At 36.0% G+C, this 16,000-nt stretch overlaps 1 protein-coding gene across 7 annotated transcripts in view; it reads right to left on the bottom strand.

Moving 5' to 3' along the window:
* The window catches only part of SGCZ (sarcoglycan zeta), a 389,479-nt gene that overhangs the window by 364,962 nt on the left and 8,517 nt on the right, over positions 1 to 16,000 (bottom strand). For 6 of the 7 annotated variants that reach the window (XR_002438279.1, XM_021395716.1, XM_021395714.1 and 3 more), the window contains exon 2: positions 2,382 to 2,432. The exons of the other annotated variant lie outside the window; for it this stretch is intronic. Coding sequence is in view for 5 of the 6 variants with exons in the window: in XM_021395716.1 (XP_021251391.1) it covers positions 2,382 to 2,432 (51 nt within the window). In the remaining variant the exon portion in view is untranslated. The remainder of the gene's footprint in view (positions 1 to 2,381; positions 2,433 to 16,000) is intronic. 7 annotated transcript variants of the gene reach the window in all.

Genomic DNA, 16,000 nt, shown 5'->3' with positions numbered 1-16,000 from the left:
CTTCCTTATGAGTTAAAATGTAAGTGATTATATAAGATGAATGAACTTAGACTACAGGAAGAATAGGGAGGAGGAATGCCATTTTTTTCACTCCTGTGTCAGAAGAACTAGCAACATGGTGAAATGCAAACTTAACAGAAGTTTCACTAGACATACCATAGTTTAAAGGAGACCATCGCTGTATCAGTGGTATGCCCATGGAAAGAATAAGTTTAAGCCTGAAATTTTGAGCTGCTTAGGATTTGGGGCATTGTAGTTTAGAATTCTTAGCTCCACATGAGCATCCATGAAATTCTGAGTACTTTTTTATTTCATTACTTTCGAACTCAGAACTGCAAATTCTTAACATCTTTCATAAAAAGATTTCTGCCATGTAATGTAAGTCATTTCTCATTCTGAATCTAACAAAAGACACCATAACGAAATGCCTCACCAACGACTGAACAAACTGAAAAAAATAGTCAAGCTTTCAGTAATAGTACTCAGACATTAACAGACTATATTCTACATTGAAAATTGTAACAGGAATAATAATTGAAGGCAACTGCCAAATCCAAAATAATGTAATACATTGAAGTATTCTAGCTAAAAGTTTTCTAGTCATTTTGCAAGTAGACTTACAGTCTTAAAATAAGCTGATGAACACAAAGTACGTTCTTTAAAGAACAGGAGTGCAAACAATTTTTGATTCACTGGCCATTTACTATATGACAAGCATGGAAAGATGGATACTAAGGAATTTGAGCTGTTCTGCAGTTTCCTAGTTCTGTCTTATCACTAAAGAATTTAAACAAGAGCAAGTTGGTTATACCACTTATTTACTTTAAAATTCATTTTTTCTTTGCTAATTGTTGTGCTAATATTTTTGACTAAATTTATCTTCCGCGTTAATCTTATTCTATCAACAACAGCAGGAATAACAGCCTTTTTTGCCTCTTTCCATGAGATATATATCATATAGATATGCTAATCTATTTAGCTGCATCACTGTTCTTCTTTTTACTATAAATTAACCATCTCCCTTACTTGAAACTATATTTGACTACACAAATACACAAAATCTAAAATTTTCTAGTTCTAAATTAGGCAAAAGAAATTTCAATGGTAATGTGTAAACTTTAGAAATTGCTTTAACTCTAGAATTTAATTTTACCATTTCATTTCACATTTGTTGTAAAAAGTTTTACACTTTTATGAACTTTTGACTTCATGGCTATTCAGCCATTTATTCCACTGGCTTCCTTGAGTTATGCAGTCAATGAACTGTTTGACATGAAAGTCAAACTGCTCTCTGTTGCTCAAGTGTGCCTGCCCTGCAGCCGCCTGGTTGTGTGGAGCTTCTGACAATCCAAATATTCCAGTAAGCCAACACTGAATGTCAGTCAAGGTCTGCATTAGCAAAAAATTGCACATATTCTTATACAAAGAAAAAGAGCTGTGGCTCTTCTGTTTGCCTTTCTCTGCTGCCTAGAGTCTCAGAACCAGGGAACTATGCAAAACAGAAAATAGCATGAGAAACAAGGTGTGCCATTTGTAGAATAATATTTATCACTACTATTTTTCTGGGTGTTAACAAATTACATTTCAATGAAAAAAAAAAAAGACTGAACAGTACAAAAGAAAGGCTTTTGCTACACCTTTAGGTAGAAAGATCAATTGATTAGTATTATGGAGCCAGTAATGATACCTCCATCAAACTCAAGAAATCTGCAGGTTCGAATCCAGAAACCAGGGTAATACTTTAGAGTCAGACAAGCTTAGGTATAACATTATTGACAGCCCAAAATACCTAAGGAGCATGAAAACTAAAGAGTAGTCACTCCTTCTCCAATAGAGAAGGAAAATGTTTCTCGTGGGCTTAGAATTGGGTACTTCTTGAACTTGGGTACATGTCGCTTAAGTCTAATTCTATATGCCTGACTGTGAAAAGTAATACACTAATCTTTTAAAAAAAGAAAAAAATCAGTTTCTAGCAGGTGATCAAATTTTAGCCATCTGCCAAATTATGCATAAGTAGCAATGGGGGCAAATTGTTCATGATAATGGGTCTGCTGATCAGTTGCCATTTAAGGAAATAATTTCATGACTAAGTCAAGCTTGGTGCTATATCATAGACATCTCCAGTCTCTCACAATTTTTTTATGTCTGAAAAGGAAGTCTATTAATTATCACCAGTTAAAACAGACTCCAAAGTCAAAGACTAGCTGTATGCTGATATAATCTTCTCGTGTACTGAGTAAGAATATATATGGAAGGACTCTGACTCTGTACACTGCCTGTTTTTGAAATGGAATGAATAACCTCATGGAAAAGAGTAAGAGATAACAAGTTGCCATAAAGAAATCTGCTTCAAACTCATGACTCACAGCAGTGGTACTTACAGCACCGGGTCTTCTGACTTCCTCATTTACAATTATCCACTTTTCATCCATCTGTGGGGAACAGAGGCCATAAATGAGAAATTCAGTCCTGTGGAGTACTTTAATTCTGACTTCCATAAAAGAGGAACTGTGTTATAAAATGTTCCTCTCCCTTTCTGTCTTTGATACCATACTCCCACTACCTCAGGAAGAAAAACATTTTTGGCTTCTTACTCAAGACAGCAAGAAAGTGTGATATAACAGAGAAGTCCTACTCTGCATCAGCAAATTGTGACACTATTTTTTTTCATAATCTTCTACACATTTTTTTAGAAATGCTCTTCTACAACTCACATTTTATATAGGCTTACTGGCACTGTAAATTTTCTCTGTCTAGGGTTTTAGCACATCTGTGTGGAAGAAGTTGTTCCTGAGACAAAAATATGCGAAGAGAAAAGCAAACATGGGAGATGCTGATGTGTATAGGAGCAAGTTACTTGTGCAGGGACCTAGTTCTATGTCCTGCCTGAGCACATGGGGACAGAGAGGATTTAGAAAGATACAGAAAACATGAACTGGGTATGTGATGAATCACAGGTATGGTATTGGATGGCAATTCTAGTTTCAGAGCTGTAGAGGTAGAGCACAGGGATAGAAGAGCTATAGTGAACTTGGGAGAACAGAATAAAATAAGGAATTGGTGAGGGTTGTTTTAGATATCAGTGCTGGTATCTGAGAGGATAAAGTAAATTCCCTTTATTTCATTTCTTCACAATATTCACAGTTGTAAATGATAGGCAATCTTATATTTAAACACCATTTGAGTACACTGCAGTACAGTATTTGAAAACATAATTTCCCAAGAATCGCCAGAGAAACAGACTTCCTCCTAAAGTGGCAAAAATCAAAGAAGGTTGGAGGAATAAAATGTTGAAGTAGTACACTCCAAAGGAAACTGTAGGATTAGAAGAGTTTTTCTATGTTCAGTTTCAATTTGGACTCCGCTTTTTTTGAAGGTCATCCAGCTGCATTTTCTGCTTTCAATACATTTTGACTAGAAACATAAATCAGCTGACAGAAATAAACTCAAGTGAGCTGAAATTTGGATTTTATAGCAATATTGATACAAAGCAGTGGGCATTCCTGCTGGAACATTGGCATTTGGCCTGACAGACAGTATTTTGAGAGATTTCTCAGATTCTTCATACATCCGAAAATGTATTCTTGTGCTGCAAGTAATAAATGAGGAAAGAAAAATGGAAGGGGAAAAAAGAAGTTCTCCCCAGGGAAGCCACAAAATAATAGTTTCCTCTGCAACTTTCCAGTAGTGTATCTTGCTGAATACTCGTCAAGCCTCAGAGCCACAGCAAGTTTTAAGGAGTTACGTAAGGGAAGATAAAGGAAAGACTTTATAGATCTATCTTGGTAGATCCATGCAGTGCATACAGGTAGTTTCCTATGTGCACAAGAGGCTATGCAGGAAAAACTTGTTGCAACATTTGATGTTGTTTTAACTGGCAATACAGAAGCTAAACTATATACAGTATATACAGTGAAGTGAAGATATTCAAAGAGAATCTCAATTTTTAAAACATTTAAAATGATTAAAACAAAAACCAGGCAAGTATTTTGAGCTAGTAGTTTTTGTTTGTTTTTTAAACTTTCTTTCTTTTATGTAATTCCACATTGGAATACTAGTATTTACTAACCATATAAAAAAGAACTGGAAGTAAATCAAAATAACTTTACCTATTTCTTCCTCCTACATCTGTACCAGCTGCACTAACAATCATTCTCACAAGCCATTCATTAAAAAAAAATCCAGAGAAGAGTATTTTGCCACACCTCTCTGCAAACAATCCCATCTCCCATCTAAAAAATGCTTCCTAATGTCTACCAATCCCTTGTTGCAACATTAGCTCTTTATTTTCTATAATTGGCTAAAGGAAACAGGTTAATTCCCTCCTCATCAGGTCATGCTTTCTAGATATTTGACTATTCTCCATGCTTATCTTCACAGCCTCTCCAGCTGGTCAGTATTTTGTCTGAATCACAGTGACCCAAACAAGGATACCAGATGCTTGGTTTTTTTCTTTTTAAAAATTTTTTTTACAACAATACGAAATTGCTTGTCTTCCCTTTAATAAAACATCCCTACATTTTTCATGCAACTTTTCCCTAGCCTGCCAGTTTCTATCTTTCATCGCTGAGCTGATTATTCTTACTGAAATGCAGTAATTTGTATTTGTCCTGCTTGAACCACATCTTGCTTTTCTGACCAAATCACCAATTAACGAGATTGTTTTGAATCTTAAACCTCTCCTCCAAAGCGCTTGCAGCTATGCCCCAATCCATTTTCACTTTAAATAAAATTTTTTTTTAAAAGTCATTTTACACTATTCTGAGATGATTGTCCTTGGCTTCCTTTGGTTTGCTAAGTATCATGCATGAATTTTTCACTTTTCTAAACAGAGATATTAGTTTCCACCACAGCTCTGCATTTTGGGGGGCATAATGTAGATATAGTTACAATTAACATATTTTGGCTCCTAGTCAAAAAGGATAATATTAAACTAGCTACTTTTTTAGAAAAATCCAAAATAGAAAAATTCAAATCTAAAAGTGGCAAACACTTGCTTAAGATCTCTTACCACTTTTTCCCTAGTATCTTCTAGAACGCACATCTAGATTTTAAAGCAGCAGAGTTACAGCGCAGAAGGAAAAAGAGGAAAGACAAAATGTTATTGAGTAATAAATCAGGTGTATGTTGAGAGAAAAAGAACAAAAAAAAAATCCTTGTTCTAATTGTCTAATATAAACATTTACATTTTGCATAAGGATTAACGGATTACGCTACTTTACTATCAAAGAAAATATTGCTATTTGTGGCCCAGTGTTAGACAGCACCAAATGACTTAATCTGGTTTTCTCTGAAGGCAAAGCTGTATTTAGTAGTGGATTTAAGAGATATGTACACCAGTTTCTTATGTAATTTTATTAGCATACAAGCTATAAAAAATTTTACAATTCTACACATGTATGTATGTAATCTTTTATAACTGGCTGCCTTAATGCAGTGACTGGATTCCTAATGACAAAGTGATGATAAGTGTACACCAATTAATATGCGAATTAACAAACCCTCATGCTGAGAAAAAAAAAAAGCACTTACAGGCCATAACTATATCACAGGTTTCGGGCAATCTTCTCTCTGTTTCTTATTACTTCTTTGGAATATAGCACTCAGCAAATAAAAAGGGCAAACTAAGTACTGTATTGTGTTTGATAGAAAACATAGAAACTCTATAATACTTCAGATGTATTTTGAGGTGTTAAAGAGAATTATTGAACTGTAACAGCTCAGAGTGTTATGACAAATAAGCAAGTGCTGTCAGCAGAGTGGAACACCAAATTTACCTTTGAGCTTTGTCTACCTAATCCTTACATTTTATGCTACGTTTGTTGAACACCATGCCTTACCATGAATCTGTCTGCAAGAATTAGTTTGAAGCTTGCACTGGTTTCAGCTAGACGGAATCAAAATTAGAATTCAGCTGCATAACATCTTTATAAATTTGGTTATATTATAAAAATCAAGTGTAGAAGTAGCACGCTGTAGAAAATATCATTCACATCGCAACAGCAATAGGAAGAAAAATGAATTGAGCAGATATTTTTACAAGAATAAAAATAATGTTATTTTCCAAAACAAAGAGATTTGAAAACATTTAGTGTTGTTCTAATCCTAGTAAACCACTAGGTGCTACAGTATCTGGAGACCTACACAAGAAAGATTATAACTGAGGTGCCACTAGAGCAATTCTAGGACTCAGGTTCAAATTTCCAAATGTTTTGTCCAAAATCACCTTTTTTTTTTTTTTTTTTTTTTGTGCTATGCCAGTATACTAAGAAACTAAAAATGGGCTGCATGTTTACTAACACAAAGAGATTTTTGAGTTCTTGGTTTCAGGGCTTTGGAGAGCAAACACACAGTTTAAGCAGTAGTGCTGGTTAACATAAGTGTTTAAGGACAGCCGATTATCCTTCATCAGGCCACATAATTAATACAATTGAGAAGTGGACAATTTTTTTGAAAGTAGATTGTTTTATACACTATATACTCTACATTTCATATTATTTTCCACTGTATTCTACCGTGCAAAATAATGAGCACACAATGTGTACTTTTAGGCCATCAACAGAGAACTTAATATGGGACCTGTTGAGCTCACCTGGGTCAGCTGCTACAGTCTGAGCTTCGGAGCCAAGTCTCTGCTGCCCAAGTCTGTAACAGCTTGACTGTATTCATTACTGACTAGGATGAATACTTGTAATACACACAAAACAGAAGTTTACACTTGTAGGCTTGGTGCAAAGTAAATATGCGGCTACTGTTTCTGATTTGTAAGCTTTATCAGGTGATTAAAAATCAACTTTATTCTGACTGTTAAAAATTGTAAGTTTTTATAGATGGAGTTTATTTTGTTTTTTATTCTCCTGTTTATTTAACATTACAAAATATTACACATTTACCAAATATACACACAAAAAATAAAAGCTCATGAGAGTAATCCTGTACTTTCCTTCAGACAAGAAATATAACCAACATTTAGCTAAGTTCTTAACGATAACCATACAGTAAGCCATAGTCATTCCTTATTTTTCAAACAAAATAATGGATTGTCCTTTTTACTGGAAATTATTTGTTTATAAAAACAGATTGGGAACCTCTTCACTTGTGCTCCTGAGAATGTTGCTTTTCATCAGATAAGTTCAATGGTCCAGATAATAAATGAGTAATAAAATCACTGCTGTGCATGATATTTTTAATTGGAGAATACATTACAACTCTTAAATTTTACTTTCTGGCAGAAAATGTAGTGCTCTGAATTTCTGCCTAAAATGCAATTACGAGAGCTGTTCCAAAATTAATGCCTCCTATTATTTAAGTTGGCCCACAACATCAGAGAAGGATGTTGGTGGTATGGAAGTAGGGGTTGAACGTTGCCACCAGTGCTCTGTTATTTGTTGCTGTATGAGAGGTGTCAGCAGAGGGGCTGTTTGACAGAATGGTATCTAACATGGAAGTGCATATGGAGCAAAGGCATGTCACTGAACTCCTCCATGAGTTAAGAATGGCAGCCATTGACATTCAGTGACCCATGAAACATTTGGAAATACTTCCTATCAGGTTCTCGAAGGCCGGAGGGATTGATTTTTCAAATTAACAATACTTTGACTTTTTGACAGAGAGTTTGAACTCTTTGTGTTACTAAATTATTTTGAAAAAGTCAGCAAGAAATTAGAATTCAGAATGAATGCAACCAATTTCAAACTGTGGTTGTATGCTACACACACACTTGAGAAAGGTGCTATCATACATTTATTCAGGTGATTTAGAGATAGCTACACTACTTTCAGAAAGGCTATATATCTTTTCCAAAAAAACATTAGCCAAAATAAAAAGTGAGAAAATTAGTTACTCTCCACAACTTTCCACTGCTCATTTGAAAATGTAATAATGGCACTTACTTGCTTTACTTTGTCAATGCTTAAATCAGAGACTTTCCGACCATTCCATTATTCCAGATATTCAATGGCTTAAGGAACAACTGTATTATTCTCAGTGTCATGTGTTTATTTCACCTGTTTGCTTTATTTACTCATATTAAGCTTGTAACATAAATTAGACTAAAGCATAATTTATGGTTGCCTTAGGCATGTCTTCTTGAAAGGAATTCAGTCTCAACCTCTAAACATCGAGGGACTGACAATTCATCTCTTTCCTTATTAAGTCTAGTCTAGCTGCTAATTGTGCTCCCTTTTATAAATTTGAGTGCCTGATAGGGATATGTTTAAGTCCACGCTCTGGGCACATATTACTACGCCCTTCTCTTTTAATATGCTGAAGTGACTCTTCATTCTATCAAGACAGGTCTCCTTTTTGTTTGTTTGTTTGTTTGTTAAATTAAACAAGCTCATTCAGACTTTCACTGGAGGGTATTTTTCAAGATGCTCCTGTCCCAAGCTACTTGTGCTAATGCAGGCATTAGAAGAAAATTGTTCTGTTATTTAAGAACACAAAAACAGACATAATAAATCTGATGAATAATGGGTCACTGGAGGATGGTGCTCAGGAATACCAAATAAAGACATGACAACTATTTAGAGATCTTATCTTTGACTGACATCAAAGGAGGAGTGGTGCTGATTATATGTATTCTCTCTTTTATTCAGTTACCTCCTGAGGATTTTATGCTAAAATTGTTTTAAGAATCTTTGGTGAAGGACCACTCCAAAACTATGTTAAATGGGCACAACAGAGATCTGAGAGCTGCCACAGGTTGTCTTATCCATCCCTCACCAAATAAAAAGACCCTGAACTACAAGCTTTCCCGTGTTACGGTTCTCCCTTAAACCACCAAAAGCCTTATCCAGTTGTAGGCCTTGGAACAGTGAGATTCCCTTACTCTCTACACCCACATTAAATTATCCAGCTCTCTCTGCTGAGAAAGTGTGGCTTTATGGGAAGAGCTGACAGGGCTTGGGAAGAATTTCAAGTATAGTTAATTTCCACTGAAATACGTGGAAGATGAAAACCATGTGATTCATTAGCATAGAATAAAAGGTGAATTTGAATGATTAGAAATACTTACACAGGCTACTAATGATGCTGCTGTCATCCAGCAGTATGGCTATTACAGAGCTGTATGAAAACTTTCACACAATATTGCAGCACAATTATTTGGACAAGGGTACTACACAATGCATAAATGATCATTTTACATGTGAATAAAGAGTTAGAGCTAGCCAGATTGTCTGGTTCCAGTATGGCTAAAATATAATTATTTCACTCGCAGAAAGATTCCTATTGGTTTCCCATAACTATGTGATACATTTTCAATGCTCCATGTGGCATCTGCATGCAGAGCATTCCTAAAAAGTAATTGTTGGTATAATTCTCACGCATAGCTACTGTGTGTATCACAAGCATGGATGGATTCACTCGCTGAAGTAGGACACTTGTTTTCCTTGCTGGAAGCTGGCGAGGGATAAAATCTCTGTTCTGTGAATTACAGATTGCAAGTTGCTCAGGGCAAACAAAGGAAGAATATTTTTGATGACGGCTGCAAAATCTATAGCACTGCCCCTTATTCTTATGACTAGCCTCCATATGCTTCCATTTCCTACAAGTACTGATGAGCTGTAAAATATAAGATTGTGCTTGGTCTTCTGAGTTGAAGACTGCAGCAAGGGAAGGTGGCTGAGTCTTCTTAGCAAGGTCATTGGGAATTGGAGTCCATATATACCAATTTTCCATGACCTTGCTAAGGGTGGATGTGAAACTGTGCCCTCTGCCTCTTCAGAAAAAATACTCAAAAGATCCTCACAATGATTAATTGCTACAGCAGTTGCGGAATACTGAGGTGTCCTTGCCAATTATCATGGAGAGCTTCACATTTTGATGCCTATTGTCTTTGGTGTCACACCCTCAGCTACAAAATGCCCATCATCAAGCACACACACACTGCTGCAGTAATTAGACCCACACACTGCCTTGCTTCTACATGTTGATTGAACTTCTGCTGTGGTTAATAAAACTGCAGTACAAAAAGCAATGAGACGGCAACAAGGTCAGAGAGCACAAATCTGTTGCCTACCTCTCCACCCATGGCCAGAAAGCTTTTCCACCTATTACATGAACGTTTCTTCTGTTGCAATCTTTTCACAATGCTGAGTTCATATTTTCATTTCTAAATCTCTCAGCAACGTTTTACACATTTTACTGAAATTAATGAAATTTCTCTGATGAGTTCTTATAAAATAAAACATAAACCAACAGAGACTAATTCTACAATAACATACTTTTTAAAGCAATGTTGTTAAAAAGAAGTTTAAAAATTCTAAAAATAAGAAAAAAATAAAATCTACACAGGCCCATAAAAGCTGTACAAACATATGGCTCTATATGTACATATGCACAGCTTTTAACACACATACTATTTATAAAAGGGTTGAAGAATTACAGTGGGAGAAGAGCAAGATTCAAAGAGACAGGTGGCTTAGGTAGCTTTGGTTCAGCTGATAGAGTTCAAGATAGGAGCAAACTGGCCAGCAAAAATGTTTTTCTTAGAGACAAGTGTTTTTCAGAAAAGGCCACAAGGCTAACTCAGAAAAAGGTAAAAAGGAAAAATGGAAAATAAAAATAAACAGAATCGAAGATCATGTATTGTGCTTACTATGTTCAGTTCTCTCTATCCATATCAGCAGTGAGTTTTTGGAAGAGTCTTTTTATGCTTATGTATTTATAAAACAGCACATGATCTTTCTTTCCAATCACGCAGATATAGCAGAGGTTTCATGCAGATCTTGTCTTCTATAGAAAGGGTAGGAAGCAAAAGTCCTTCCCAGAAGCAAATGTTAAATGTCCTAAAAATGTGTTGCAATGTATTAACTTTCATGTCAATTTATGTGCAAAAGAAGCCTCAGTGGTGCAGGGACCCGGGCAGAAAATGGGAAAGGCAGCCACTGACTCATAGAGCCACAGAGGATAAGACGACCTCTAAGGTGCAACAGTTTACCACAGCCTTGTTCACAGTGGAGATAACACCCAGCTGATAGTCACTGCACATAGGTCTGCTTCTTCCATGCTGCTCCTTCTGGGAGAGGTACAACTCACACACAGAAAAGCTGGAAGAAGCCTCAGGACTGATAAAATGGATAAAGTCTTTTGCTACCAACTATTTTTCTTCGCTGATATTTTGCTGCAGTATTAATTACTGGACTTAGCTAGAGATAAGCTTTAAAAATGACTGTTCAGAAAAGTTTTGAGAGCAATGCCCTCAATAAAGCTACAGCGTTCTTGAATTCATTATTTTGTACATCACACCTAAAATCAGGTTTGCTGTAATGCTTTCCAGTAGTCAATGGGTAACTATATTATTGGCCATAAATGTTATTCTTCCGAAAGACTCGAAATGTATGGAGCTATTTTCTTTTTGAGGCTGACCATTAAAGCAGATGACTACTACTAAGATACCTTTCTTAATTTACCCCTATGACCATTAACAGAAATATCTCCTCTACCAGCATATGTGGATATTTATTCACATAATAAACCTGATCATAGAACATTCAGAGGAAAAAGTGTAAACATGTCAAGTGAAAGCAGATTTCTGCCTGTATCACTGACACTGTTTGGGTTCCAAACACAGTGAAAAATACACTTGGAGCTTGTGATAGTTGTTTTCTAAAAATATATATTTTAAAAGAAGTTAAATTGCATAGATATAATCTTTCACATAGCCTTGCCAAAACTGTTGGCACCTGGTCAGAAATATCTATTTACTCATGATCCAGTGTACTACTCCCAAGAGCACTGAGAAGGCATTACTGACGTCAATGTATTTTCCTTTCCACTTTGCCTTTAACCACTTTAAATGTTACAGGCTATCACTTCTGATAATGTAAAACATATAAATGAGAAAATGGGTCCACATTCTAATCCAGCCATAGTCAATGTACGTTGGCTGAGTTCACATTTCCATTTTCAGCTCATCAGCATCCCCCATCACTGAACAAATTTCCTAGTGAGGGAGATGCTTTAACACCAGCATGGGAAGAGCAGAATTTTGAGTGAAACACTATTTGCCTGAGCCCTGCCCTTCCCCTAGAAACTCTCTACTCAGTGACCAGCCACCCAGTGAGCATGCCCTGCAGGGAAGTATGTGTACCAGCATTCTCCCATTCTTGAATAAGGGAACAAAAGAATTCAAGATCTCACAGGTTAGAAAGAAAAACCAAGGCTGTAATGTATGCAAACTGCATCCCTTGATGCATATTTTTAGGTGTATCCTGATTGACTTGTCTCAGTGTTTAAAATTAAGTTGCCTTTAGGCAGTCAGGTCTCTTTCAAGAGCTGGTGATGATGATATTATTAACCTTTGGTATTGAAATTCTATTAGTAGTTCCAGATTTATCCTGGTAAACAGCATTGCCATCTCATTCTTAGCCCTGGCCTGTGAGCTTTGGGCTTTTCATTTGTTTGTTTATTTTTTCAGAAGGTACCAACAAAGCAAACTACTCATCAGTTTGATCCTGACTGTGAGGGATGCAATACAATTTTAACTCTTTTTAAAAGATATATTATAAAACTCTGTTCTTTTTCTGGGAAAAAGCTGTTTTAATTGGTTCTTCATTAAAATATAATAATTTGAGCAGTTCAGGTAATAGCTCCTCCTGTCTCCTCTCGAAAGGTTCACACAAGGTATTTTTTTAATGAAAAACAAGAATTGTGTTTTTCATTACACTTAATTGTGATACAACTTGCACCAATAAGATAAGGGTTAATTTTGATGAAGTATAATAATGATCACAAAGACATCCACATTAATCCCAATTTGGCTTTGGATACAGGCATCTCTCAGTTCACTGGGAGATGAACAGCCATCTCCCACATAAACTGGCTGAGGGCCCCAGCTCAGAAAGTCAATAAGCAGAATTTATTTGCCACATAGGAGTGCTGCATTTCATTTTCTTGATTAAAATCACATTTTTGTAACAAATTCTGAGCAGGTGAGGTGCTTAGGACAGAAACCTTACCAAGGTTGGTGGTTCTCTAAAGGTGTGGTCTCCTTCGCTTCCAGTTGACAAGGCATTTTACAGGAACACATTTGTCTTTTCACAACTTTCCTACAGCTGTAAACTTTATTCCTGCTGACAGCATAAGTAATTGCTGTGTGCAGAATAAAAATTGTTGTTTTAGAAGTTTAAATCTGTTTTCTTTCTTCATTTTTGCACTCTAAGATTACATTAAAATCTGTTGCAGATAAAGTCTTTCTCAAAGGACAATTATTTCACTGTTACTGTGGTAAAAATATGAGTGAACATTAAATTGCTGCAAAGTAATGGAAACTGGACTAGAAATAGGTATTTAAGTTTCTAATATAGAAAAACAATCTTTTAAGAGTGGAAATTCCACAATTTTTTGAACTTTGCCATTAAAAAAAGGGCAAATTTAGACCTTTATTTAAACCTGATATCAAAAATTAACAATAATAATAGGTGAAAAAAAGAGAAAAAGAAAGAAACAAAACCTCCATATTAATCTTCTTCTTCATATGTTGTAAATTACGTACCAACCATCTGCCCCTATGCCATGATCCTTGTGCCAAATTCTGGAATAATTTGAAGAGTGGCAAAAGAAATTTGAGGAGTGGTACCTCCGCACTACTGCTGATTCTGCTGCACTCGAACTTGGATCTTAGTTTAAAAGTGCTTGTGTCTCCAAAAACTAAAATGTCTGGCAACTCATCACTGCTGGAGAAGTTAATCTGTGCAACTTGCTGGCAGGTCAGCTAACAGTAAGAGAGAAGCACAGAACTGTATTGTACTGACTTGCGTAAGACATGGAAGGCACCTTAATTTAGTTCATGCTGTTCTATTGCCTTCTTCCAGTAGTCTTAAATCCTGCCATCCTCTTCCGTTCCCTTCTTCATACCACTGACTATCTGGAGGGAATCACGTAAAGATGCAGGAGATGTTTATATTTTAATGTTATATAATGTTTTTGCATTTTGATAAATTATTAAAATATCTATAGTTTAAAATGTAAATGAGTTATTTTATGAACATATACTATGAAAGATGGGATAATAGTGTCATAAAAACTACAGCTTATGTAGACTTCGATTTTAAAGAAGAAACACAGCAGCATCATAACACAAATATATTTTATTTATCTTCTTATTTTTAAGAGCTGACTCAGGCTATCTTCTCCACAGATGGAAACAAGGTTGGTATCTGTAACTGCTTGCTTCTTCTACTACCAATAGCCCTTTTTTGAAAAGAAGTGTATCAAACAGATTATTTGACATTGTAAGGAGCAGAACTATACACCTGTTTAACAGAAGAGGACAAGTTTTCACTAAGATAACATCACAGAATTATAGGGTTGGAAGGGACCTCTAGAGATCATCAAGTCCAACTCCCCTGCCAAAGCAGGCTCCCTTCAGCAGGTGTACAGTTCTGCACCTTACAATGTCAAATAACCTGTTTGATACTCTTCTTTTGCGGGTTTTGGTCCTATACTTAGATCAGAAAACAACAGAGCATATTACATACTAAATTAGTATGTCGTACCAAATTAGCATGTGAAGAGTGAGATAGTATGTTTTACCACCACCTAACTCAGATTGACAATCCACCATCAGTTGCTTTCATAGGTTCTCTAATTTTTGTCTTTTTCTCATCACCTCCTACACCAAAGCAAATGCCCACAAACACATTTCCGACAAATTTTCTGAGTAATCATTTGAGTTTTCCAGTGCTTAAGAAAAATAAATTTCATCCAATACTTTTTCATGTGCATTTATGTATTGCACACACCACACACATTTGCACTGAGTGGTAATATTAGCATGAAACACTTGGTTTAAAAAAAAATACAAAACACAGCACTAAATCTGTGAACAATCAAAATATCCCAGTGATGCAACAGCATGAACAATAGTACAGACAGCTGTACAACCATTCTGATTCAGCCTTCCCTTCCCGCTTGAAATCTTCACATTCCATTTGGCTATTCTAAAACCTCATTGGCAAGCTATGCATGTCTGTTACAAAATAATAGCTCTGTAGTCTGATGCAGCAGCATATGCTCAAAACAGAAATGGATTTTACCCAATATAATCTATAATTCTTGACACAGCAGGTGCTAGGCTTCAGTGCAGCTCTCCTAGGCACTCTGTCTTTGATCCGTTCATCATGCTGCAGTTTGCTGCCTACTAGGTGCATTCCTTCATTGATCAAGGCTTAGAAAAGTCCAAGTTCAAGAGGACGGACAGCACCTTGGCAAAGGATGTCTTCTGTTTTATGACTGTCAGCAATATGATGGAGATTTTATGATGAGACACAGAGACATTACTCACATACCCGTAATTTCATTAAGCAATAGTGCATGTGGTCTCGGTAGACTGAGTAGATGGCATATTTACATGAACAGTGAATATTATCTACCTCATCTAAATTAATGCTGAATGAAATAGGGAGCTTAACTAGGTAGAGGTCTGTTCTGGGCAAATAGATCATTTTCCAATCACATACTCACTTGCATCTCATAACGAGTTGAGGGAGGCATGCGAAGGAAGGTATGAGATCAATTTTAAAGATAGTATCTAGCTACCCTGAGAGCAAGATCTACTTACAGAAATGAGACTGTCAACGCCAGTACTGGGGAAATGGCACATGCTAACTAACTTGTTTTTAGCCTCTGAAGAACGATATTCTTTTGCCAATTTTTTCAGAAAAATCTAATAAAAAATTGATGAAATGGGATAATATTTTTTTCCCTGCGTGAAGATTAAGTGGGAACATGAGTCTACATGATAGAGAGCTTTTGCATTCATCTCATGTCTGCTCAACTGCAAAGTCATTGAGCAGCTAGCATATATTTCAGAACAGGAATCTATCTGAAATAGTAACATCAACTTCAGAGCCCTACAAGAAGTGACAGTCAATACCAGCTTGTTGCTGGATATTTTTGCAACCACAGCCTCTGAAGTTTGACAGAGCTCAGCAGTCTTGTGCGAGGAATGAAACACATTGTTTCAGAAGAAATAAAAGGGAAGATATTTATTACA

This window comes from Numida meleagris, chromosome 4, assembly GCF_002078875.1.
Source record: "Numida meleagris isolate 19003 breed g44 Domestic line chromosome 4, NumMel1.0, whole genome shotgun sequence".
NCBI classification, from domain to species: domain Eukaryota; kingdom Metazoa; phylum Chordata; class Aves; order Galliformes; family Numididae; genus Numida; species Numida meleagris.
The sequence above is the reverse complement of the archived record's forward strand: the minus strand, read 5'-3'. Positions and strand labels throughout refer to the sequence as shown.